This window comes from Polyergus mexicanus, unplaced genomic scaffold, assembly GCF_030449975.1.
Source record: "Polyergus mexicanus isolate NDT 795.1 unplaced genomic scaffold, iyPolMexi1.0 SCAF_1, whole genome shotgun sequence".
NCBI lineage: Eukaryota > Metazoa > Arthropoda > Insecta > Hymenoptera > Formicidae > Polyergus > Polyergus mexicanus.
This window is the reverse complement of record NW_027223321.1, coordinates 1566692-1593069: the sequence shown is the minus strand read 5'-3', so window position 1 is coordinate 1593069 and position 26378 is coordinate 1566692. Positions and strand designations below refer to the sequence as shown.

At 33.1% G+C, this 26378-nt stretch overlaps 5 protein-coding genes, 1 long non-coding RNA gene and 1 other non-coding gene across 10 annotated transcripts; 3 read left to right on the top strand and 4 right to left on the bottom strand.

The window, feature by feature from the left end:
- Positions 1 to 2615: 2615 nt before the first annotated feature.
- On the bottom strand, positions 2616 to 2688 carry Trnam-cau (transfer RNA methionine (anticodon CAU)). The gene has a single exon. It is a non-coding gene; the product is annotated as a tRNA-Met (tRNA).
- Positions 2689 to 5300: 2612 nt separating this feature from the next.
- On the top strand, positions 5301 to 7972 carry LOC138937859 (zinc finger CCCH-type with G patch domain-containing protein). The gene is made up of 9 exons (XM_070304511.1): positions 5301 to 5449; positions 5590 to 5802; positions 6111 to 6191; positions 6259 to 6399; positions 6499 to 6641; positions 6722 to 6900; positions 6990 to 7268; positions 7341 to 7520; positions 7635 to 7972. Exons 1-9 carry the CDS (start codon positions 5399 to 5401, stop codon positions 7925 to 7927), a joined length of 1560 nt encoding a protein of 519 aa, XP_070160612.1. The 5' UTR covers positions 5301 to 5398; the 3' UTR covers positions 7928 to 7972.
- A 332-nt stretch (positions 7973 to 8304) lies between these two features.
- Tap42 (immunoglobulin binding protein Tap42) lies at positions 8305 to 10125 on the top strand. 2 transcript variants are annotated; one of them, XM_070311084.1, is made up of 4 exons: positions 8305 to 8754; positions 8940 to 9281; positions 9371 to 9771; positions 9860 to 10125. In XM_070311084.1, the coding sequence occupies exons 1-4, from the start codon at positions 8596 to 8598 to the stop codon at positions 10074 to 10076; spliced, it is 1119 nt and encodes a 372-aa protein (XP_070167185.1). In that variant the 5' UTR covers positions 8305 to 8595; the 3' UTR covers positions 10077 to 10125. The 2 variants fall into 2 exon arrangements, with proteins under 2 accessions (XP_070167185.1, XP_070167273.1); XM_070311172.1 differs by having other exon boundaries at positions 8664 to 8754; positions 8944 to 9281.
- A 1583-nt stretch (positions 10126 to 11708) lies between these two features.
- On the top strand, positions 11709 to 17941 carry Conu (Rho GTPase-activating protein conundrum). Of its 3 annotated transcripts, none has more exons than XM_070310960.1 (10): positions 11709 to 12679; positions 13388 to 13626; positions 13789 to 14030; positions 14183 to 14313; positions 14394 to 14590; positions 14683 to 14842; positions 14920 to 15260; positions 15340 to 15506; positions 15594 to 15771; positions 15846 to 17941. In XM_070310960.1, exons 2-10 carry the CDS (start codon positions 13485 to 13487, stop codon positions 16220 to 16222), a joined length of 1935 nt encoding a protein of 644 aa, XP_070167061.1. In that variant the 5' UTR covers positions 11709 to 12679; positions 13388 to 13484; the 3' UTR covers positions 16223 to 17941. The 3 variants fall into 3 exon arrangements, with proteins under 3 accessions (XP_070167061.1, XP_070166918.1, XP_070166992.1); XM_070310817.1 differs by having other exon boundaries at positions 11709 to 12845; XM_070310891.1 differs by lacking the exon at positions 11709 to 12679 and having other exon boundaries at positions 13198 to 13626.
- Positions 17942 to 18008: 67 nt separating this feature from the next.
- LOC138941508 (uncharacterized) lies at positions 18009 to 18370 on the bottom strand. Its single transcript, XR_011448177.1, has 3 exons — positions 18325 to 18370; positions 18150 to 18173; positions 18009 to 18066 (listed from the first exon to the last, which is right to left on the bottom strand). It is a non-coding gene; the product is annotated as an uncharacterized lncRNA (long non-coding RNA).
- Positions 18371 to 18379: 9 nt separating this feature from the next.
- LOC138938947 (secretory phospholipase A2 receptor-like) lies at positions 18380 to 21875 on the bottom strand (the record flags this gene model as incomplete). Its single annotated transcript, XM_070306370.1, has 12 exons — positions 21845 to 21875; positions 21722 to 21757; positions 21420 to 21608; positions 21079 to 21327; positions 20762 to 20959; positions 20428 to 20655; positions 20042 to 20242; positions 19546 to 19797; positions 19286 to 19468; positions 18979 to 19126; positions 18637 to 18839; positions 18380 to 18537 (listed from the first exon to the last, which is right to left on the bottom strand). Coding segments are annotated over exons 1-12 (2076 nt in total), but the record flags the coding sequence as incomplete, so codon positions are not given.
- A 696-nt stretch (positions 21876 to 22571) lies between these two features.
- Positions 22572 to 25854, bottom strand: Hr83 (Hormone receptor 83). The gene is made up of 6 exons (XM_070306360.1): positions 25851 to 25854; positions 25538 to 25678; positions 25298 to 25393; positions 23721 to 23984; positions 23162 to 23470; positions 22572 to 22804 (listed from the first exon to the last, which is right to left on the bottom strand). Exons 1-6 carry the CDS (start codon positions 25852 to 25854, stop codon positions 22572 to 22574), a joined length of 1047 nt encoding a protein of 348 aa, XP_070162461.1.
- Between the last annotated feature and the right edge of the window lie 524 nt (positions 25855 to 26378).

The window sequence follows — 26378 nt, the reverse complement described above, 5'->3', positions numbered from 1 at the left end:
ATTAAACGAGTGTGTATTATTAACTTTATTTAGCCGAGAAAAACAACAGGAAAGGAGTGCAATCGGCGTAAGATAATTATCATTATTTTCCATCAGTCTTTGCGCGAAAGAAAACTATGAAAATTGTAAATATATAAATGAAAAGGAAGAACCATGTTTTTAACAAAGAATGTGATCTATAAATACTTAGAAGAAAGATTATTCTTCTTCTGTATACAAAAGACTGTAGAAATCAAATGATTTTTTTATTATTTTATCTTGTTTTTTTTCCCCAAAAACAATAAAGGAAGAAAATAAAAAAAAAATTAGGAAAATACTTCCATGTGAGTACGTTCAGAATAAAATAAACTTTAGACCGATTCTTATGTTTGACGTATAAGTATAAGAAGTGCAGATTCGTAATCCCGAATATGAAATCGCCTGGACGGAGGAAAATATTTTGCGGTCCTCGTTTTCTCCTTCAGTCTCCGTCATTCACGTTCAATGTACCATGTTTTTTGAGAGAATAAAAAGAAGTAGGTATTTCCCTTACGCATAGTTACTTCGCAATAATGAATCACATCGACATTTATATAGCAACGACGTTCCATCAGATAGCAGATGAATTTCGCATTTAATAAATCGTATCTTTATATTTACATAATTATATTTATATATTCGTACAATTATAAATATAATTAAAAATATATTATACAAATATATATCTACAAAAATACGACAAATTTTTCACAATCTTGTGCGCACGTGTCAATTTTTATCTATTTCTTTATAGTTCGATATATGTACACCGTCATCTTTAGCAAGAACTGAGAAGGGAGGATTTTCAAGATACGTGAGACAAGTGGCGTCGCACGCGTTCAGCCACGTGCGTATTGTATTGTGACGAATAGCCGCGCACACACGCGTGTGCATACGTGCGTAAGTCATGTTGGCACTTGGGCACGCGCTTCTTATTCCTCCTCGGCTTCGTGTCTCCATAGTGCGGCATCGTTAAATACTTCACGGGGGGGAATAGACTCTTTCTCGTATGTGCGCGCGGAAAAGAAATTCTTCGACCTTTTTCACACGATTTTTTTTGCACCCCGTACCGAGCATTGGCAGCCCATATTTTTTTTCGTAGATCATGCACAAATCGCGTGATTATTAAATTGACAAATTATGTTTCTTGTATCTTTTTCTCATAGGAGAGACAATAAATAAATTCTCTCGTTTAGATTTTGATTCATGCATGCGCGTAAACGAGCTGATACATTAATCAGAGGCCGCAGGAGAAAGGAAGAAATGATATGCGAGCATTTCTAATGTTTTAGAAAAGAAGTGGTGAAGTAATTGCTGGAGAAAAATATACCAATGTCTCTACTTCCTTTCTTCTCTTGACGAAAGGCAAAAGCCAGAGGTAAAAGGGATCGGCGGCTTCGAAGAAGGCAAGAAGAGGGGTAGCGCATGGACAGCCGGAAAAATGGGAAGGAGAAGATAGAACCGAGTGTAACGAAGCTCTGACTTTTTAATTGGAACATATTCAAAAAGCTGTACGTCTTTTCATCGCGAGATACGATGCGATGCACCATGAATGCGATTTGAATCAACGCGGAATCAACCGAGCTCGCGTATCAATTTGAGTTTCCGCGGATTTCCAAGGATCGCATGAAATCGCATTTCTCGTTTTTCTTTTTTTCGTAACATTCATAGACGACTCAATGATACGTCTCAACGACGCTGAAAATACGCTAAATGAGAGCGCGTCGCGGAGTTTTCGCCTATTTGCGTAAATAAAGATTGCTGCCTCGCAATGTGTCTGCATTCGTGAGCGTAGCGAGACTAATGAGCCGTTGCCGCGACAATTAACGCAACAATTTCAAGAGGGTACAAAGAAAAAAAAAATTAAATTACATAGAAAGTGTCAATTACAAATAACGAACAAAAACAAATTTGTTACATTATTTTTATTAAGAAAACATTTGCGCGACATTTTTCTTTCTCCGATAAAAATGCAATTTTATGAAATATCAGAATTATATGATCGTAAGAAACACCACGAACAATAATATTCTCTCCTTCGAGAAACAGAGAGCCTACGGCGAATTCAATTTAATGGGCTGTTTGCTTGCAAATTGTGCTACTGCTAAAGGGCAGCAAACAATTCACAACTCGTTTTAACTTCCACCATTTCAATCCCAAGAGTCGACGGGCCCTTCTCGCGAGCGTATATTTGCATAATTGTCTCTTATGTTCTGTTTCTATTTCTCTCCTCCAAGCAAACCGCTTTTCTTTCACTGTTCATCGGTCCAATCCTTTTTGTAAACTTGTCATTTGTTAGCCAATCATGAATTTTAAACATCCAAAGAATATTCGAATTATTAATATATACATTTACAACAATAATCATGAATCTTTTTCTATCGTGTAATCGTTATTTTTTATAGAAGCAATTAATAATTTTGTTTATTGTATTAAAATAAAAATTCAGTATATAGTTGTACAAGAGTAGTTAGTTCTTGGATTTTTTAAATTTTTATTTAGATTGTAAATACTTTCCAAGATAAACATTCTTAAGATTCATCTGCTTCAATATAACAAAAAAAAATTCATCTCGATTGACATCTCCAAAAAGAACTTGCCCCGGGTGAGGATCGAACTCACGACCTTAAGATTATGAGACTTACGCGCTGCCTACTGCGCTACCGAGGCAGGTTAAGGGTGTGTTATTTGAAATAATCTAAATAGAATTGTGTGATGGAAAATAGAAATATATTACTAGTATTTTTATAATATTGTAGAAATAATTCTTACCATTGAATATATAAAATAATATCCATGTATGCTCAAAAATGTACTATTGTCTATTTCTCTAATAGGTAATAGCAGAGAGAAGCCCCTGAGAGAGATTACACCGCCATTTTTCATGTCTTTTTTTCTAGTTGGTACACTAGCGTCAACTAGATCCATTTTAGAGTCGGTGGAACTACATGGCCAGATCCACTTTTTGATGCCATGGTAAAACGACCCGTTTCGGTGCATATCCGTGCTAAACACATTGTAGATCAACATTGCACAGAAATATTATGGATTTATTAATTTTTTATTAGCCGTGCGTGCTGTTTTGCCATTTTAGTACACATTACGAACAGCGATAATAAGTTATTGTTGAAGTACAATATTTTTATGTATATGCGCATGTGACATAAAATAAATTTTCTTAAATTAATTTTCTTAATAACTTTTTTCTTAATTTTTAAATATATAATGTGTAAAAGATATTTATAATAAATTGCCTTTACTTTTTTCTTATTCTTAAAACAAAATTATCAAGCATTTTAAGCAATATGAAATTATTATGCTTTTAATTTATATAGTTTTTTTATAATTAATTAATAATTTATTATTAATTACATTATTTAAGTAATTTTTTAATTTATAAATTCAGTTGGATATACTAGTGCGCACTGATGCACCGGATTATTTTTAATTAAATATGTAATTAAAATTTTTATTATTAATTTAATTAAAAATTATCCAATTTATGTTGTGTTTCATGTCACTTTAATCGCAAAAATCTCCAATAATCCATTAAAATTATTCTCAAACCGCTAAAATACAAGTAAGAATCTCTCTTAAAATAAGAATCGAAATAATAGAAGTCTAAATTATGAATTATCGTTTTGTTATAATCATTACGAACGATAACTATTTTTCTATCAATACTTGAAGTAAAGATATTTTGTCCCTTCCCCCCCCCCCTTCCGCCCATGCTTTATTGTACGACTTTTTGATCATTTAAATATAATTTGGATTGAGAACGCGCAATTAAACAATCGAACCGCAGATCGAGTAATTAAAACGTAATGGTAATTATTGTCTTTATGATATATTAATCGTTTATTAAATAATTGATCTATACTTTAAAATATATATATATATATATATATATATATATATAGTACGCAAAATATTTTCAGCTGCGAATTATCAATAACATGGTATTCGGCCTTGGCGGCGTAAACAAAGAGCGCGCGTTATTGTTTACGTGTTACGGCTACGGCTTCATCATTCGCACGGCAACACTCGAACAGTAATGTAGTATAATGCGAGACGCTTCGTAAAATTCCTTTTCTAAACGCGATCGCGATAAGTATCGAGAAATAATTTGATATAATTAATAAATAATTTTATCTCTTTCTTTTATTTTCTAAATAACAATTATTTAAAAACGTTTAAAATTAAATATATATTTTGTCCGATATTTTTTCGTTCGACTTTTCGACGATCTAAATATAATTCGGATTGAGAACGCGCAATAAAATAGTCTTATCGCAGATCCGAATAATTAACATAACAATAATTAAGTTCCGTGATATTAATCGTTCATTAAATAATACATCGATTTATAATTTAAAATATTTGTATAATATAATTTTCCGCTTGTATATACATGTAATACGGAAAATATTTCAACAGCAAATTATTAATAACATATAGTATTCGGCCTTGGCGGCGTAAATTCGGCATTTTTTAAATATTTGTATAATTTAATATTCCGTTTGTATATACGTCATAGTATATATTTTCGGCCGCGAATTATCAATAATATCAGCTTGTAAAAATTTACTCATTTCGTTTTATACAGCGGTATTATACTTTGATATGCCTGAGTCTCGAAGCTATAATTCTTCTAAAAAAAAAAAAAAAAAAAAAAGATGTACTTGCGGAAGATCATCGCATCTCAGAAGTGGATTCCTGAAATTTATCTCTATTGAGGAAATTTATCTATATCGGGTAGCGATTGTTACATAAAGTTTGAGTCAAATTAAATAGCAAAAATCAAATAAAATAATCAATTAAACTTACAGCTTGAAGGCTTTGGTGAATCCTAATCTTTGGAAAAAAAAAGAAAAGGAAAATTTTTTAAGAACATTTATTTCATTTTATTTGCGCGTATATATATAAATACTTTAATTATAATTTATTATCACTATAGTATATACTAAAATGGCAAAACAGCATGCACAGCTAATAAAAAATTAATAAATCTATTATATTTCTCTGCAATTTTGATCTGTGTTTAGCAGAATGTGTTTAGCACGGATATGCACCAAAACGGGTCGTTTTACCAGGGCATCAAAAAGTGGATCTGGCCATGTAGTTCCACCGACTCTAAAATGAATCTAGTTAGCGCTAGCGTGTACCAGCTAGGAAAACGGTCTCATATTTAGGAATATTTTTGTAATAGAGAAATATAGAATGAGAAAAGAGAGATAGATTGGTAAAGCTGTCTGGAGTTTACAACGGACAGAGGAATGGATTGTTCCACGTAAATTTTGCTGTCAATAATTATAAAAAAAGCATTTTATATGATTTAATTACATTGCACGATAATTCTCATGTACTTACTGATAGCAATATGACAGACGCGAAGAGTTTAAAAGAAGCCATCGAGCAATATCAGACACAGGTATAGTAACGGTTTATGAAAAAAATATTATTTCGACATATAAATTAAATCTATTGTAATACTTTTTCTTTTACTTATAATTTTTTCTTTTTATTTATCATAATCTATCTATTTATGTTTACATAATTACATATTTGCAGCTGTCACAAGTAGACACAACATTGTCTGCAACGCCAATAGGATCTGATAGAGATAACTTGCTCAGCCTGAAATCTGATATTGAGGAACTCATTTCTTTGACAAAAGAGAGTTTACAAAATCTTGAAGGAGATAGTATAATAAACAAAAATAGAGATGACAATTCTGATGATAAGACAGAAAATTTATTGGATAAAGAATATGCCTTGTTCAAGGTCTGTTTTAAATACGATTATTAATTATTAACAGAACCAGAATATTTTATTATTTTTATTTCTTTCTTTCTTATGAATGCAATTGTAAATCAGCTAAAAAAAGATTATACTATGAAGCATGACTTATATAAGAGTTTGTTACAGCATATTTTTATAATTTTCAAATATTATTATTTTATATTTAATATGTAAAATTATAAAGCAAAAATAGAGAAAAAGAAGAAAGGGAAGGAGAGAGAGAGAGAGAAAGAGAGAGAAAGCTTTGATGCATAACTGTATTGTAAACATATATTGCTTAAATCCATTAGGCAGAGCTTGAAAACTTTTCGGATGACAGTGAAAGTACAAAACTGGACAATACAACTACCGCAGCTTCCGGTAGCATTGAAGTCAGTATACAACTATTCTCTATGTCATAACAATGGCACAATTATACGGTGCAAGTTGATCTTGTAGGATGAATTGAAGGAGCTAGAGGGTATGAAATGCAAGGCCCCTTATGGTAGTACTTGGGGTGGTAGAGGTTACCATAATGCTATGGTATGTTCTGCTTATAAAAACAATGACGAGGCAATTAAAGATATCCATGATATTAAGGTATATTTGTGTTATTAATACTATCAATAATAATTTAGATCTTATAACATATATTTTTGCTTTTCTTTTAATTTTTAAACTTGGTTTATTATTAATCAGGTTCGAGTATTCTTTCTCAATCCAACACACAAGGAAATGATTCCATGCCCATATTTTCTTGATGGCAATTGCAAGTTTTCTGATGAAAGTTGCCATTATTCTCATGGCGAAATTGTACCATTTTCAAGTCTACAGGAATACAAGTATATTTTCTCTTAACCTACAAAATTTATTTATTATTTATACTTAATATTTATTTTGACATAACTTTTATGATTTGTAGGGAACCTGATTTTCATAGCATTAAAATGGGAAGCAGGGTATTAACTAAACAAAAAAACAATATATGGCATAGATCCGTGATTTTAAAATTACCTGAAAAAGATGGGGATGAGTATAGAATAAAGTTTGAAGCAAGTGGCAAAATCATGGAATCTAGGTTACAAGATCTTTTACCTCTTGGTAAGAATGTCTTAAAGATTTATTATATAGCATAATTTTCCATTTTTTCCATAATATTGTAATAAAAAATGTTTATTATATATTTACAGATGACACAGACTTAGAAATGTCGGATACTTCTGATGATAGTGCTGATGATGATTCTGTCTGTAATTCATCATCATACTCGAATGATCAATTGATTCATAAATCTCTTTTAACATTACAACCTACTGAATCTTTAGGAAATTGGGAAAAGCATACACGTGGTATGGGTAGCAAATTAATGATGCAAATGGGTTATATAATTGGTACCGGTCTTGGAAAACGGGGTGATGGTAGAATAGAACCTGTTGAAGCCACAGTCTTGCCACCAAGAAAATCTCTAGGTTTGTTTAAATCTTTCAAAACTGTCATGCAATGCATTATTTATTTCATTTATTATTTATTTCATTTGTCAGATCACTGTATGGAATTGCGTGAACTTGCCGGTGGTGACAAAGATTTGTTCTCTGCGGAACGTAAAATGCGCAAGCAACAACAAAAATTAGAGCAGCAAAGAGAAAGACAGTATCAAAGAGAAAAACAAAAAGAGGACAGAAATGTGTTTAACTTTATCAATAAAACATTAGGCGATAAACGTAAGTAGAAAAATAAGAACATGATGATGCATGTAAAAAATATAACCTATTATATATCTCCATTGAACATAATTAATATATATATTATTCAAGTATTATTAATATCTCTTACAGCTAAAGACGCGGCTAGTAGCTCACAAAGTAAGGATAAACTAAAGGCAGAATCGAATAGAAATCTAAATGTAGCCAGCTTTCAAGTTACAGAGACTATAAATCATTTCGAGAAGGAATCATTAAAGCTCAAAGAATCATTGGCTAGGCATGCTAAGGGTAGCATACTTTACAATAATATTGTAATGAAATATGATGAGATACAGAAGGAGCTTACTAATTTAAGAGCTTCTGAGAAAAGTATTGCTGCCGAACAAAATCAAAGAAAGAATAAAGCTAAATTAACTATATTTTGATATCAAGATGGATAAAATATACGTTAAACACATGTCTGTATATAAAGCGAATCTAAATACAATGTTTTATTAATATTTTTTCACCGTGTTGCTCTCATTACAATTGGCATAGCCAAAAATAAAAAAGTAGCATAATTTAGTTTGAAGAGTTTTAAAGTTGTTTGAGACTGCAGAGATTTGATTGTTCTTCGCAAAATTGTCAAATTTATTAGGAGACTAAATTTCAGCAAGAAGTAACGCAAATAGCGATTCAAATTTCGCGCTATTTTAAGAGTCACGAAAAAGAGATAAAACGAACTGCGGCATTCGTTCAAAAATTCTATCCGTAGAATAGAATAGCTTTCAATTGACCAATCGGGACAAAGAATCCTTACTCCTTTTGTTAATTTAAAAAATTTCGAGAGATTAAACTTTCGAGATCTGATAAACTGGCGTAATATGAGAAAATCTTGATGAAGAGTAAAATACAGAGAGAGAATTACAATACGCCTTCAATTCATATTTCAAAAGTTGAATTTTTACACAGTTATTTATTCCTCTGTCCATGCTATAACCTAATGTTTATCATTTTAACCTTAACCTCAACGCTTCGAAGAGTGCGGTGATTTGACGACGCATAAAACATTCACGAATATTATACACAAGAAAAAAATAACTCAACGACAATAATGTCAGAAGAAATCTTGTCGAAAGATTTGAGAATTGGTTTGAATCTTGATAAAGATGAAAGAGATCCCACAACGTTATCGCAATTATTTGACAATGCTTTCGAGTTGTTCAACAGTATTAATAAATCACAAGAACCGACGAATAGTCAAAAAATACAGGTATTTATGATGATTTTAAAACTTTTTGCAATAATGAAACCAATCGCTTTAAACAATATTCTTATATACATATATATATATATAATATATTATAATCTATATTTTTAAATTAAGTCCAAAACTTTGTGAAACTTTACCGCAATAAAAACTATCATTTTGTTTCTTTTCTTTGCTGTTTGTCATAGTCAGACATTAGGCAGACAATGCATATGTTTGAAGATGCAACAAAACTGGTATCTGTAGTGAATATGTTTAGTGACAATGAAACTTTCGAGGAGGTAGCTACAGAGAATATCAAGTATTTCTTACTACCAGCTCTGTTGGGTAAGCTCACCACCAAAATATGTGGCAGCGATGACAGAATGCACCTTGTTAAAGTAACAGAAATCTATTTTGTGGACTTTTTGAAACGGTTGAAAACATATGGTCTGACAGATGTCAAAATACCAAAGATTGATAATGACAAGAATGAAGTAGGAGATAATCAAAATAAATTGAAGGATGAATCTAGTATGTTGGAAGATATGGTTAGTTTCCTATTATCGTGCAATTGTTGCAAATCGCACATTGCAGATAGTATATAATTATTCTAATAATATAATTCTGTTTATTTTAGGTAACTCATAGAAATACAAAGTTACAAAGATATAAGCAAGAGAAAGATCTGGAATCTCGTTTGGATACTTTAAAGAAAAATTTAGACAATCCAAATGTAGATGATGAGATAAAAAGAGAATACTTTGTTACTCTTCTAAAATTATATGCGGTTCAGATAGTAGATGAATTGAATTTCTTGGAAACAGAGAAAACAATTTTGGAAAACATGAAAGAAATGGGACCAATGCATACTATGGCTTCCAAATCACATATGACTCAAAAGCGAAAACCAGCTCCAAAATTACAACCTATCATCATTACACGTGATGAGGTACAGAAAAAAGTTTTTGGAGCAGGTTATCCAAGTTTACCAGTCTTAACAGTTGAAGAGTTTTATGAACAAAGGGTCAGAGATGGAGAGTAAGTAAATATTATGCTTAATAAACATGTTTTTATTATTTTGCGATTTTGGCAAAAAGGCAAATAATAATATGCGATGTCGTTCCAGTTGGCCCGATCCGTCACAGCGTAATGCAACAAATTCTCGATGTCTGCAAGACACAATGAATAAAGAACTAAGCGCCAACGACGAAGAGGACGAAGCCATCTTGAAGGAACATATGGAGGAGAAAGATGATCCCGAGCACCTCGAACAAGCACGCGCAATGGATGAATATAAAGACATGCATCGTCGCGGATGGGGTAATCGTGCTAACAGAAGTTAAATTGAGGATATATTTAAGATTGTTGCACGTTACAATATTCTGTGTCTCGGTATGTTTTTTACGTTTTCCTTTTCCACGTTTTTTAGCATTAGAATATTGTAACTTTGTATCAAATCATGTTTTATTTGATTTATACAAAGTTGCAAGACTAATAAAATTTTTTGGCTAGTGATACATATTTTGTTTTATGAGCAGAAAAAGGAAGAGGATGTTAATTTTTTAAAAGAATAGTGTAATCATATACATGTATATATCTATATTGATTATATTAATCTAAACAAAGCTACATTTTTGTAATAAATTGGACAAGAATTTAATAATCTCCACGATTAAAATAATTTTCGGCAAAATAAAAAAAATATATTGTAGTTTTGCACAAAACTATATATATATTCCGATTTGTGTATATATAATAATATATAAAGTTGTATTAAGTGTGAATAGAGAAATCTTTATCACAGAGTTCCATGTTATAACATGTATCGTGCTGCAAACTTATCGAAACACGGGGAATAAAATCATTAAGCAATTATTATATGAATACAATATAAATCCAAGGGAGAAGTACTCCATGCAACCACGTCCTAGATTCCTCGAGTGTTCGGAAAATTGCGTCGCGGTGGCTTGCTCGCCTCGAGAATCTCGCATCTCGATTTCGACGTTAATGATTCATGAAGTTACTGTAATATATGCACGCACGCGTGCACCGTCGCAGTTAAGTATCTGTGAATGGCCATCCCGATATAAACGCATATCTTACCACACAAGGCTATTGCCTTTTCATGTATTCGCTTCGAAGCAGTGGTATCAACGCAGAGTACTTTCACGCTTATATGTGCGTGCAAATCGGTGAGATCGACAGTACCGTAAGCTGATATTGTACCGCGAACAATATTTATGCTCGATCAGGAATGCTTAATGAAGGTAAAATCAATAAAGGCAAATGTAATTTTTTTATACGATCATTAGAGCGAGTTTTTTGCATAATTATAGCTGTGGATTGTTTTCGTATTAACGAATTTTTGCATTAACTGATCGAGTTGCATTCCTCGCGCATACTTTTTCCCTTTTCATATTCAGATTGATTATGTCTCACATTTTTTTTTCACAATTTTTTTATCATGTTCATTGCAGCGCTTACTCCATTTGATTCGTGGAATAAAAAAAAATGTAACACAAACATGTAAGACGAAATAACGATAGATGTAATACATAAAATTGTTAAAATAAGTAAGAAATGATAATATAAATATTTTAATATATTAAAATTATTATATATATTATTTTAATATATATATATATATATATATATATATATATATATATATATATATTATATATAATAATATATAATATATTAAATATTTTAATATACATGTGTAATAGTTTAATTATTTAATACATAAATATTTTTAGTGAAATGTAACAGTACATTGTTATTTCGTCAGAAAACATTTTATTGTTAATAATTTGTAATATAAATTCTCATTGCATTGGCGTATTATTAGGAAAAACAGCAGATTTCGATAGTAGCACCGAAAAATTCGGCCACTTTTCTGCTCTAGCAATACGGAAGATGGCGTCAACCCTGAAATTGCCGCGGCGCAGGTGTCACTCGAGCTGAGCAAAAGTGGCGTACACACATGCTCACGCGTATATATATATATGCTGTGTATGTGTGTGTGTACGTGCGCGCAGCAGGTTGCGGATAACGCGTTCGCATAACTTTTTTTTTTGTTGCCATGTGTTTGCGCGCGCTCGGAGGACATGCAACCGATTAGAGGCGCGTGAGCGTGTCTCGTGAAGAGTGCACGCACGATCGCGCCGCGTATTCCCGCCTCCGCCGCCGACGTGATGCGTGGTCGCGCGCGGAATACATTAGGACTTCTCGGAAGCGGCTAGCCTCGAAAAATTGCATTCGAGTCTCGCGTGAACGGGCGAGCGGATCTCCTCGCTGTGGATTAAAAGCGTGTGTCATTCGCGCAGCAGCGATTCGTTCTCTCTTCGTCCTTCTCTCTCTCTCTCTCTCTCTCTCTCTCTCTCTCTCTCTCTCTCTCTCTCTCTCTCTCTCTCTCTCTTTCTCGCTCCGTTTAAATCGCACTCTGCTGTATCTCGGAGTACGAGATGAGCCTGCACCTGCACACGTCATTAAGTGCTCCTAGCAAAGGAATTCCGTTCGCGACGCGTGTATTCCATTCATGAAAAAGGCGTCGCAGTATCAGCAGTGTGATGTAAGTTGCAACGATGAATTGGGTTATGTTTCGCAATATATGCGTTCCGTAAACGGCTGTACATATTTCGTGTTTTGCGTTTTGCCGCGTAAGATACATATTGTTATATATATATATATATGTATGTGTGTGTGTTTGTGTGTGTTGTGTAGTGTGGAAGGTGGAAGCTGCGTGTTTACATGCGCGCGCGTACATAAGACGCGCCGCTAAGTATGCCTATTATTATTCGAAAGAGAGAGAGACGGGTGCGTGTTACGAATAAATTACAGACGACTTCGGACTTATCGCATTTTTACGCGTATATTCGATTATACGTTGAAGAGAAACGTTGGCTGTTTACGAGCGCGTTGGAAATCACACCTGTGTGAAAGAGTTATGTATATATGATACGTGTGTGCGACTTTATTCAAGTTTGCTTAGTTTCTCTGTTTTATGGAATGTGATGAAACGACATTCGACGTATCATTCGAGAAAAATTTTCTATCGTGAATTATTGTTTGTACTCTCTAACTGCTAACTTTTTGAAAGTGAACGTTCGGTAAAATTCCTTCAATATAAATTTTGTATTTGATATTCGTCTTGTTTTTAAAACTTTCAATTTTGATATTAAAAATAACACGAATATTTGTCTCTATTTCTTAAAAAATAAAATTATATATATAATATGCTAAAATTATTTGATGAATCAATAACAAACAAAGAAAATGAAGATATAAGAAGTTAAAAACATTTGTCTAAGCATTTTTTTTTTTACTTGCAAACCACTATATTTAATCGAATTTGAAAGTTTTATTAAAATTATAGCATCTTATAGAAAATTTATTATATAATTAGTAATAGCTCTATATATATATATATATATTACACATATATCAAACGATACTATTTTCTTTATGCAGTTCCTAGAGTATTACTTCTAGAATATTATTCATAATAGAGATAATTTCATATTTGTAATATCATTTACCTATGTTGATCTTAATGTTATCTCTCTGAATCATTCAAGATTAGGCTAAGAAAGACACGAATAAGATATAAATGGGAACAAAGCTTCTGATATGATTAATACAATCTTTTTAGGTATCAAAGTAGGGACACATTGTTAGAAGTTGTTATATGTTCCTAAAGATTCTTTAGAGTTGATAAATAATATAAAAAGAGAAAGAACGACGGAAACATGGATAGAGGACATGGTGCCACCTACACAGGAGGTGATAGCCACCTACTCGAATACTGGGAGGAATATCAGAAAATGATAGAGGAGACAAAAATGTTAGATGATTATTTAGACGAAGAATGCAGTCCACGTAGTTATGACGGTTTGTATTATTATAATAATATATTTAAATCATTATATATTCAAAAATATTAAAAGGTTTTTATATCAGAGATAACTTAAAAGAAGTTGTTATATATTCTGTAATATATAACATCACATTAGAATATACGAAGTAAATAGTTTCGTTATATTTTCTTTACAGAAGGGGAAGAAGAAGCTGAATGGTTACGCGCAGCAGGTTTAGGACAATTGACAGAGGCATGGAAAGCAGGCAGAGAAGTACAACCAGAAGAATTAGGCGCAGCTTTACGTCCTCTGTCACGAGCTCAGGCAGAAGCTGTGAAACGTCGCGTGAGATCGCTTAATCATACAGTTAAGCAACGTTTCAATCAGCGCCAGCGTGTTCGTAAACCAGACATTAGAGATGTCTTTAAAGACATAGAGGTATGTTGATAAATTCATAAAGATGTTAAATACATAAATTACACATCTTTAATTTTCAAATTAATTTTTTTTAAATTAATATCAAATATTTTATATCTATAATTTATTTAAAAAAAGTATTATTTATGTGTTAAATATATTTATATTTAAAGGTATCCAGTACCGGTACACGATCACGTAGCGCTACTCCTGACTCGTTGGATTCTATTCCAGGCGCTACACCAGAAAATGCATCCCCTCCTTCACCTCCGACAGTTAATGTCATTGAAGATGCACATCAAAAGTAAGCATTACAATATTTGATATAGTTAACATCTCTTTTATTTTCCTTGCAGTATATCATTTATTTTTAATTATTTAAAGCGCTAATGTACCGAGTTTCGTATCCATATTCCACCGAACGTCAAATGAAGGAAAAGCAACGGTTCGTAGAACACCAAGTGCTCCGCAAACAGTTCTTAATTCTGTACAAGTGTCCACTCCAATCCCTGCTGCACCTGTACAAGAGATTTTCCGAAGGACCGGAAATTGGTCGCGAGGGGATGTCGCAAATGATTCTGGTATTACTACTTTTATACCTGCATTTAATAATTTAAAGATAATAAATAGTTTTATACTGAAATGCAAAATATTATATACCTATATTACACAGAAGGGATTCAGCTGACCGGTTACCATAGATTGGGAACGATACACATTACCAGACCAGTTCAGAGACATAATAATGATGATCCTAGCAATGTAGCAAATGCAGTACACATAAGTACCGAATCGATTAGAAAATTGGCCGTACCAAAGGAATCGACTCTTCGGTAATTTTAAAACGATTACTTATCTAATCATTGTCAAAATATTTTTTCCAATAGTCATCAATAATATACCATCTTAGACGAAGTGCGGGAAGTCATGCAACAGTAACTCGAAGTCACAGCAGTTTATATGGCTTGACTAGACCGGCGAATGAAAACCTAATAGCTCGTCCATTAAGTCGCACATCATCACACGGTCATCTTAGTTTCGAGGAAATGTGCAGAACCAATGAAGCCAAATCTCAATGGTCTTCCGATAATCTAGTAGCTGATGACGATTATGCTCGGCAAGATGTAGAATTATTATCGCAAAGAGATTTTACAAGATTGCAACCCCTTTTGTGGCTTGAGCTCACGGCGATTTTCGATAAATATAATATACCGCTCACGAGACGAAAACCCAATAAACGACGGAGGAAAAGTACATAATATCAAGCAAGCATATTTTCACCCTTTCTGTATCAAAAACTGTCTTGTTATATATCCATTTATATTTGTAGCTGGAAATTTGTTTGGCGTTTCTTTATCGACACTATTGCTCAGGGACAGTCAATTAACAAGTGAAGAAAATAACATACCATTAGTGTTTCAAAAGATTCTTGATGAACTGACAAAACGTGGAGTAAAGGAAGAAGGTATTCTTCGTGTCGGAGGCCATAAGCAGAAAGTAAGAAAGAAAGTGTTTAATGGAAAATAATTATTAATTAAAATACTTTTAATAATATTTATTTACATATTATTATTAATTTTTCAGGTGGAGATTATTTGTACAGAACTAGAAACAGACTTTTATTGTAAGCCAAAAGAGATGGACAAATTGTTTAAATGTACTCCGTGCCACGATTTATCAGCTGTTTTAAAAAGATTATTACGTGACTTGCCACAACCTCTTCTCACTGTCGAATTGATTGACGCTTTTTATCAAAGTCATGGTTAGTGCAGATTATTTGTCTTATACACTAAAGAAAAATTTAAAAAAATAATTTATTACATGTTTTATACATAGGTGTAAAGAATCCCAATGACTTGATATACTCTCTTAATCTGCTGGTGCTATTGCTACCTGTCGAACATCGGTGTACTTTAGAGGCATTATTGAATTTCTTGAAATTGGTCATTGAAAATCAAGCATCAAATAAAATGTCAATACACAATGTGGCGATGATAGTGGCACCGTCGATATTTCCACCCCGCTACATTCATCCTCGGGACCGTACCGATCTGACTGCTCAAGTAAACATGGCTGCCATATGCTGTCAGGTAACGGAAGCTCTACTTAATAACGTCGACAAATTATGGTATGTACCAACGGAACTTATAAATCAATTACGGAGACAATCCGAAGTAGAGAGATATCGTAAGTACAAAAAGAAATACTACTGATTAGGATCAGTTAATGCGTACGCGCAACTTCAAACTTTGTTATACTTCCATATTAGGTTATGTAATATATTAACAAATCAATTTTCATAAGAATTACTTAAAATGATTCTTGAAGGCATTGATATAGCGCGTTGCACATATAATATTCTATATAATGATGGTGCTTGTCTGCATATTGCGAAACCTTGCAGCATTTTGTCTTTACTTTGTTAAGTATAAGATATTTAGATTCATTAACGTTTTTAATGACTTTTTTTATAATGCTTGTTAGTCAATTATGATATCATATTTCATCTCATCTATGATAACAATTGCTATCATGTATTATATGTTTATTAGAATTTGTACATTTGTATGTGCAAATTGTGTTTCGTGATGCAATAATATATTTAATAAGAGATTTCTTCATTCCTTTGTTTGGTAAATTAAAAGTCACGTGTAATTTATATATAGGAACAAATTTCTACACAATGCAAGCTGAGAAATTTTATTTCTGGCAAGATTTTATATTACGACAAATTATTAAACTTGCATATTATAATTGCTATGTAAAATATCAACTCATATTTAGCAACTCGGATATATTTATATTCTTGTGTGCTATAATTATCTAAATTTTTCTATTAATAATATTTATTTACATTGATTTATTTATATTGATTGATAGTATGCAGTACAGCAAGGTAAGATATGCGACAGTTATTCAAATATTATGTATATGTTTGTGTAATATAATACAGGAAATTGCATTTCTCAGATACTATTATATCACAGTTTTCTAATTTATTATATTGTTGATTATAATCTATGGAACCTCATTAGAATGATTATAATTTTGTCGATTGTTAGTTTTTCATTTAAATGATATCTCTTTTATTCAATGCAGAAGTTTAAAATCTATGCAAAAATATAGCAAAATCAACTATCAGGTAATGTTTCAATTTATGATTATTAAATTCATTTATTACATTCTCGTTGAAGATGTCGAATGGTATTTATTATTCTGATTTCATACCACTGTGTCTTACTCAATGATGTCGATAATGCGTGCCTATAAATCTTATACCCGTTTGGGAAGACGAAAATCCATTATATATAAGGCGACGTTTATGTGAGATTTCTAATGGTGTCCATTATTGTGACATATCGTTTACACAAGAATAATTATATTTACCATTCAATATGCCATATTATCATAAGACTCTGTATATACTATTTCGTAAATTGTTATATATTTGCATTAATAAAGTGCCAAAGAAAACAAATGTTGGGTAGATGTTCTCCAAAATGTGTGTTATACAATCTATAAGTCTAGGTGCATATATACGAAATAGTGCATATATATTTGTATATTGTTAGGGAATATATCTTTTTTTTAGAACTCTTATATAAGGCAAGTTGCTCCACGTCTTAAGGATTTTTAAGAGCTTCATCCTTTGCACTGATGGTATCTTTGGTCGAATCTGTAAAATATAAATGTTAAAATATGTATGTAATTATTTCAGAGCTATAATCTTGGATGAAGCGAACGAAAGAGAATCTACATTTATTACCATTATCCTTCGATGATGATTTTTTTTCCGATTCTAAACCTTGATCCTTTGAATTCTCCTTTTCAGATGTTACCTGCATATAATTTAGAGAATTATCGGTCATAATTATAGTCAATATAATTATTATTAATAAAATGCATACGAGATTCTTTCTCGAATATATTTATATTAGCACCTGTTTTTGTGACTTATCCTGATTTTGATCGAATCCGCTCGAAGTAGTATGATGTATCGCAGTACTATTTTTCTCTTCAGAATGTATATTGATAAGATCAGTTTCTCTCTTTGAACCTAAAATCGCAAGATCAACACTAGAAAATAGTAAATTATTCTGAAATTATTTAATTAATGTTTAATATTGTAAGTTTTCTTACATTGTAGTGTCCTCTTCTTGAAACCTGTGGAAAAGATAAATAATTATTTCTATTCCATTTAGAAATTATCAATTGAAGTTTCGTATATATATTCGGTGTGGTGAATTGTAAAATATAACATGTTAAATTAATCTAAAAGCGAAAATATATTTCAGTAAATCATAATCTTACTTACTATGCAGTTCTTTAATAATCGTATCAAATTCTGTCAAATTTTCATTATTGAATAGGTAAAGATTTTTACGACGATCAAAGCCGATAGAAGCCAGAGCGAGTAAGAACTCCCAGTTATCTTCTAATCCGATCGCAACAATACGATTGCCAATAGTCTTCATGTGAGCGAGAATTTCTAAATAATGGGACATGTGGTTCGCGTCGATGATAATGACTATCAAGGTAAATACAGTATAAGTAAAAATTATTATATTAATTAAATATTAATGAATCTAAAAGATGTATCATCTTTCCATTTGATTTATTTACGTACATATTACGACTTTTCTTCCTTTATGCACTGACAATTGCTTATTCCAGATATTAGAATACGATTGGCGAGAATTGTCCACTGCGTTCGATTTCTTTGTGACGGAATTAATCATTTGTAACGCCGCGCAAGTGTCAGTTTGATTGAATGACAATTGAATCGGTGGATTCATGCTATACATTCCCATTTTAAGATTATGATTCATTCTAAAACAAGATTAAAACGATGATGCATATGTTCAGATCATACATAGATGATTTATAAGAGAAATATCTTTTCTCTGCTTATACGATATAACTGATACAGCATATATCGAATGAATATAATTAATACATCGATACTTACGGAAAGATGTTTAGAATTTGTTCTGTAAAGCGCAACGATAAGGATTGCATTTTTTCATTCGCATGATCCACAATGAAGAAGTAACCGGCGCTTCTTTGTAGATCGTGATCCAACGATCTCACCATTCGTTTCGCATAATCTTTCGATACTACAAGATATATTTTCAGTCTTACATGAAATATTTTTGCGATAAACACGAAATTTACCTTTGATATGTGCACAAAATATGACGAATAATTTATACGAGTTTTTTTTATTTTTTTTATTTTTTTTTAGTTCGCCGAAATCTCTGAAAATTATTCATTACCGATACAGAGCGGAACTTCGAGCCAGTTTTTCACGGTATTCCATCCATGTTGATGCGTGCAAAATATTTTTCTTATTCCCATCGTCATAAATCCATCGTCGCAGCGTAATTCGCAGCGTTTGCCTTTCGGCGTGTCCTCACATATCCAGCTACCGTTATTTACGGGCGGTGTTACGTTGCATGCTGAAATGTGTCTCGTTACGTCGTGTTCGTGGAGAAAAAACTACGATATTTTTCGCAACATATAGTTTTTCTCGTACTTATCTTGCAGACGAACGGTTGTTTGCTGTCGCAATCGAGACCGTAAAAATGCGGTCTCACGTGATCACTGCGATCCAGATTTAGGCAAGTCGACGCGTGACCTGTATAACGATCGAGCTGTTCGTCGTTTATGTTCGTCCAGGGTGGAAATCCGAAGGAGTCCTTTCTATTCGCGATCCTACGACCGCTTTGTGTCCATTGCCACTCGTTCTTTTTAATCAAATTTCCTCCGATCCAAATGTGAGATATATCTGTAGTTAATGAAGCGGGAGATGTGCAATTATATGCGCGAAATAAACCACTGTCAATTCTAATATTTTAATCGTATCTCAAATTTTTGCTTAATATAATTTTAAAATCAAGTAATTGACATACTTTGCTTCATTAATAGATAATGTGAAAAAGAAACGGGCAATTTTCAACTTTGGTCAGGGAACGAAGTGAAGATAAAAAATACAATATAATTTTAATTGTGTAGTTACGTTGATAATATACCTTTAGGATGATCGCCCATGGCTTCAACGATCAGATTAGTGATGTTTATATCATTTATATGAGCAAGCACGCTACCTCGTTCGTTACAAAACGCGTTGCTCTCCTGCCAAGTCTTCTCCATCGGATAAATAATATAAATGCTATCATTGTACGTGAACTTTGTAGGCTCGTTTAGCCAATCGTTGAGCTCGTCTTTCGGATCTAAAGTAAGTGTCAAGAATGTGAATGATTTTTAAGACGCGATTATCTTTATGCTACGTAAAAGTTTTCACGAGTGAAATTGACTTTTGCATTCAACGGCTCATTAAACACGTTTGACTTATCACCGCGATTATCAATAAACAAGGTGAACACGCTCTTAATATATCTATGATACATAAACGTACATTCCTCGCATATGAAGTCGCGCTTACGGTCGCATCGCGTCTCGATGAAGCTCGGCGTATTGTCCATGTGACGATCGAAGAGCAGGCATCCGTCGTTTCTTTCGGATCTACCGGATTGCCACGGCGGATATCCGTTCTCGTCCGTTGCAGGCTCCAAACTCGTACCCGTGGACAACCATATCCATTGACCATAGGTATAATGCGCCCCAATCCAGACAGTTTCGAAATCTTAATACGGAAAATAAAATTTTAGTTGACAATTAATTATTTTTAGGCTTGAAAAATTTTTCTATAGAACTATAGTAAAATCATTAATTGGCGAAAATTCTTTTACCTGGTCGTGCCTTCGTCATGATATTAGCGAGAATCTCAATGACATCAGAATTGCTCAGAATAGCTAATCTGGCGCCTAATAAACGGCAATATACCGCGGCTTCTTCCCAGGTAAATCTGGCGTGATAAAAAGTATACGTGTGTCGTTGTATCTGCACCCATTTGGAAGGTATAGGTTTTCCGACTCCCTCTTCAGGTCCTGAAGAATTTATCGTTCGACGGAGATTGAAATATTTTATGCTCGATCAATATTTTTCGAAATCGGAAGGATACATTTGAAATAAAATAGATAGATAGGAAAAAGAAGACGCATATTACTTCTTTCGCAGATAAATGACCGTTGCAGACGACAGTCTAGATCGATGAAATTGGGGTGAGAATGAGCGCGACGATCTATCGCCAGGCAGTTCTTCATCGGTCGCGACGGTTCTCTGGCCCACGGCGGGTAATCCTCTATATTTGGTTGTAGAGGTATCTCTCTGTTTTTCCGCGATTCAACGCGATCGTACATCCACGACCAGGTATTTCCCAGACGTCGTCCGCCGAGCCACGAATCTTCCTCGATTTCTGATCTCGAATAACCGCGTATAATTTATTTTAATAGAGACGATATAATTTACAGAAATATTTGGATAATAGGGGGTAGTATCGAATCACACCTATGTTAGAATCCGCTATCAACTCTGCAACTTTTGTGGCTTTTTCCAAAGTATCTAAGATAGCGAGCTTTGCATTGTAGTAACTGCAAAGCACTCGTGCTTCGTCCCAAGTCACTTGTTGAGAGAAGAAAAGATATTGCGTTTCGTTCAAATCGTAATATTCAACCATTGATTGAGGCTCGCTTTTACCTTTTTAAAATAATTATTTACTTAAAAAGGCAGTTTATATATATTAACAGGATTATATTATATCTAAAAGTAACTAAGAATGTTAAATAATTAGTTTTTACTAGAATACGTACAATGTTTCTCAAATATTGCAGTGTTCCAATCGGCTCCTGTAGATATGACATTATATGAGACATTGTTATCTTATGAAATATTATGTGAGAAGGAAGAAAGGTCGAGAAAGTTTAATTTCTTACTTGTTCCATGTACCTGATATTGCATTTCCATCGTGGATGTGACTAGAATTTATCGTTCATTTATTTTATATATGTATTAAAAATAATTGAATTGCAGGAAATTAATTTATACATATTCTAATGTTAAATTTATTGTTTGAATATTTTTTGTATATCTTGATAGAATTTTTTTGCAGCAATACTCACTTGCACCTATTGATACGACGACGGCGATGAAAAGTAAAGTCAACATTATTGAAATTGTCGACGAATTTTCATTACCTATTGGAAAAACAATTTATCCGTCACATCGATCCCGATAGTCGAATTGATCTACGCGAGAACTTTAACTTTTTTAATCCGCACAATGTGTATTTCTGACTTTGCCTTCGTATTCCAGAGACCACTGTGCGGAATTAAAATTTTACATCGGAAAAACGCGTGCACTTGGCGTTAGTTTACCAAATAGCGATAATTTATAGCGATTTAAAATCACTATGAAGGAATTCAATATCGCGTCGGTATTGAATCATCGTTACGCAATAGAAAAAAAGCATTTTTTTCTCTTTGCTATAATATTTTTGTATATGATATATTTTATTATTATCGATATATATATATTTATGAATACATGTTCTTAATGAATTACATCGTATAAATTGATATCCATTAAATTTTTTGCATCTCTCTCTCTGATGAATAGTGCGATTACAATGCATATTTTAGATATTTCATTGTTGCAGCGGACTTATCGCACAGACGCGATGACCCTTTCCAGATCTGCATCGCCGATAATCGGCGCGAATAATTCTCCGGCTAATTCCCGAGGACAACATGCGGTGAGAATAGGTAGAACAAATAGAATCTTGGCCAATTTGTTTTCGCGATCGTCACGATGTCGAAGATGTCGTATTAACGCCTCTACGGCGTTATCTCGCGCTTGCGACATTACGCGGAAACCATTGGTGGTATTGGCAATCTCTGCAATTTTAAAACGATGTACATGCTGTAACGTATTTTTATCGTCGACGTATTGAAACTTGAGTCGAAATTTTGTTCCCATTTTCAACTTTAATTTTTTCACTTTATGAATTCCAGAGGATTTTAATAGGTTTATATAGGAACTGAGCCTCTTTTATATATCAAATAGACAATAAACGAATAGTTTCCTGTTTAAAGATTCAAAAGAAAGATTTTTAGTGAAACTGTGGATCAAATTAGCTTCGAAAGAGAACGATTTCTTGACTGTTTAGTTTGAAGTATCAAGATAGCTGTCAGATTGAAGAAGTAGGAAAAAAATCTCGACTCGGGACGTCATGTGGTTTTTCTTTTATTTACCGGGACGACATAGCGCGAATGTGTCCAGAATGCATAATTCGACGTCATCGAGTTGCAGTTTTGCGATCGCGGTACGCGCCGCGGTCAAACAAGCTGTCGCACCGTCGTTATTCCAAGTGTCTTGTCCTCGTATATTCATCAGATCGACCGGCCACGTGGCCGCGCGTAGAACGAAAAGAGCGGACCATCCATGACGGAGAATTTTATTTTGTTCCTCCACATTCAACATCAAAAAATCTCGGTGTCGACGTGCACTTCGAACGACTGTCAGAAATATTTGCGCAGATATTTCGTACTGTATAGCCGTGCCTGATAAAATCCGTTTGAATTATCGTCTAAGATATAAATCGCGTGCAACGATTGCAATGCATTATTAAGAATCAAAATTTCCCTCTCAAACTACTAAACTCGATTCAATCTTGGAGAGAAAAAAAATTGATTAAGCTTCATCTTTTATATTTCATTAATAATTTTTTTAATAAGCGATTAAAAGATTTTATAAAGCATCTGCTGCGAGTTAAATACATAATTTACATATTTAACGGAAAAAGAAAATTACCAGGTGATATAATCCTTGTCGATTGTGTATGACGCGACATGACAGGTAAGAATATATTCTCTCCACTTTCAGACTCGTGTAATGTCTTCATCATTAAAGTGTTGTTCAGTGCGGAATTTTTAAAGGGCAAATATATCTCGGAATTGTTAAAGCGCGCACAAAGAGTCGTCGACGAATCGATTGTAGGCTTCCAGGTGAGACTAGAATTATGCGGATTTGAGAGTGCGTTACTTCGAACGCGTGGTCCACGTTCCTCCTGCACCGCTGTAAAAACGTATGCTTTAAAAGTTTAACATTATCTCTCGTAAATAACTGCTTTTGAAAGAGAAAAAATAAAATATATAAATATCTCGTAAAAATACAAACAATACATACAACTTTTTGGCTGAATATTATTCATGAAAGTATAAAAATTTTGTTTTTCAAATTGCATAATTATTTATGCAATTTGATTGACTTTTATTATAATATTGGTCGTGCGCGACAATATTGTTCGTGCGCTTATATTATCAAAATATAACACATGTTATCTTCACTTACAGAAAAAAAAAAAAAAAAAAAAAAATATTTACAAATCTCTTTGTATATATTTTATTGCAACAGATTCGAGATTTAAATATTAAATCTTCGCTTAAATTATTCTCAAATATTTTTTATAAAATAACAAGATTTACCCGTGAAACATATATTCACTGATTATTTCGTTACGTGACTGTCTTACTTGCGTGCCTCCGTTATAATCAATACGAAGGCGCGCGTAACAATGAGTTATGTAGTCGAACAATTTTAGCGGGATTGTTTTAATTCTCCGATCACAGCGTACAGGCTTTGTGTATTTAAGAGCTGACCACCGAAGTTGACACTCGATGTCGTTTCACGTGACACGTTATCGCAATGGCTGTCACTATATATTATTTACAAGACTAAAGCCGGAAAAAGTTAGCTAGGAAGACAACTATCGCAGCCTATATTGATTTACTTATATAAATGATTTTATATTGTTTTCTTAAAACTCTTGAATGCTTTATTTCTGAACGATAAAATTTAAATGGTATAAAATACACAACACAATACAGCATATACACGAATGAAATATTAGATTGGCATCGATTGTCTTGTTGCAAGCCCGCTGTCAATTAATTTTTCCAGATAACGGTTAAGGGTGAAGAGGCACGTGTCTAGCATACGCCATTGTTTGCATCTCGTTGAATTCGTTAGCACCTGCTCGACCTTACTGTGCCTACTTGTCAGCGGTGATTTTATGTTCCGTCTGAGATTTTGTATGCACAAGACATCATATAGATTTAATGTTGTTCGTCACGAAAAATAACAAATGATAAAGATCGATTCTTGGTTGAAAATAAACGCACTTAAATGATAATTATAAAATTTTTTAGGAAAAGAAAAAAAATGTTTTAATTAAAATTTTTATTTTACAGATGAATGATGATATGAATCTTTAAACGAATATAAAATATATATGTAATGTATGAGATTATTATTGTTGCATGTCAATTTTAAAACGGAAACTTGATTTCTCTAGCTAAGTGTGTAAGTTTTTTTTTTTTTCTTCTTACCTGCTGTATTCATGCCAACGGAGAAACATTTTTTTAGACGACAATGTGGACACCAATTTCGTCTGGCTTTGTCAACAGTGCAAGAGCCATCGCTATCTAAATAATTACAGATTCCATTATGATATATGTATATCTATTTTATATCTCAACTGCAAATGTTCTTATGATATGCATATTAGGTGATACTGACAATGAGACACACTGCATATTTTATTACTTTTGTTAAAAACATATACAGACTTGTGCAGGTAAACAAGGCGCCGCGACGCACAGATCTCTTGAAGAAACACGAGCAACCATCGCAACAATAGACACCGTAATGTTTGCCGTATGATCGATCACCGCACACTTTGCAAGACACCGGGGTGGGCAGAGTTCTTCCTATCGCGAAAAATATTATCATTCATCAGATAAGAATTTCAGAAATATCGAGATTTTACTTCGCAAATTTATCACAATTATTTACAATTGATTTTCATTATAAAAACTTTACTTATATTTGACTCGTGCATTTGTGCTAAATACAAGATGTTATCTTTGATTGAATATTTACCCATTTTTTTTATATTGCAGAATCGCAAATCTGGCCTGATTTCGACGGAATGTAAGTCACACGATAATCGCAATGAGCGATCTAACAATATAAGATCGTGCCCGATCAGGCTCGCGAGCGAAGACAAACTCTTATGGAACGACGTGTGGAAGACGCTCCCCTGTCCGAGGGAGGTTTAACTCGCAATGGTGGTGGAAACGAACTTGGGGGTGAGTTGGATTTATCCGATGTGTCACTTCGAACGTCAGAACGCGGAAGGATAATATTTGCGGTGGACTGGTCGAGGCGTAACCGATTATTGTTCGATCGTGAAATTATTATTCCAAGATAGACGCGAGGAGACGACTTTATTCAATCCATCGACGTCATATACAATACGGAAAAGAAGAGACGTCCGCTTTATTATAATTATCCGAAATTTATTTGGAAGAAAAAGAAACGCTCTGATATATTCAATAATCTACTCTGCAAGGGTAAGAGATAACATATATTTTTATTGAAAAAAAAAAATTTTTTTCTCGGTTTACA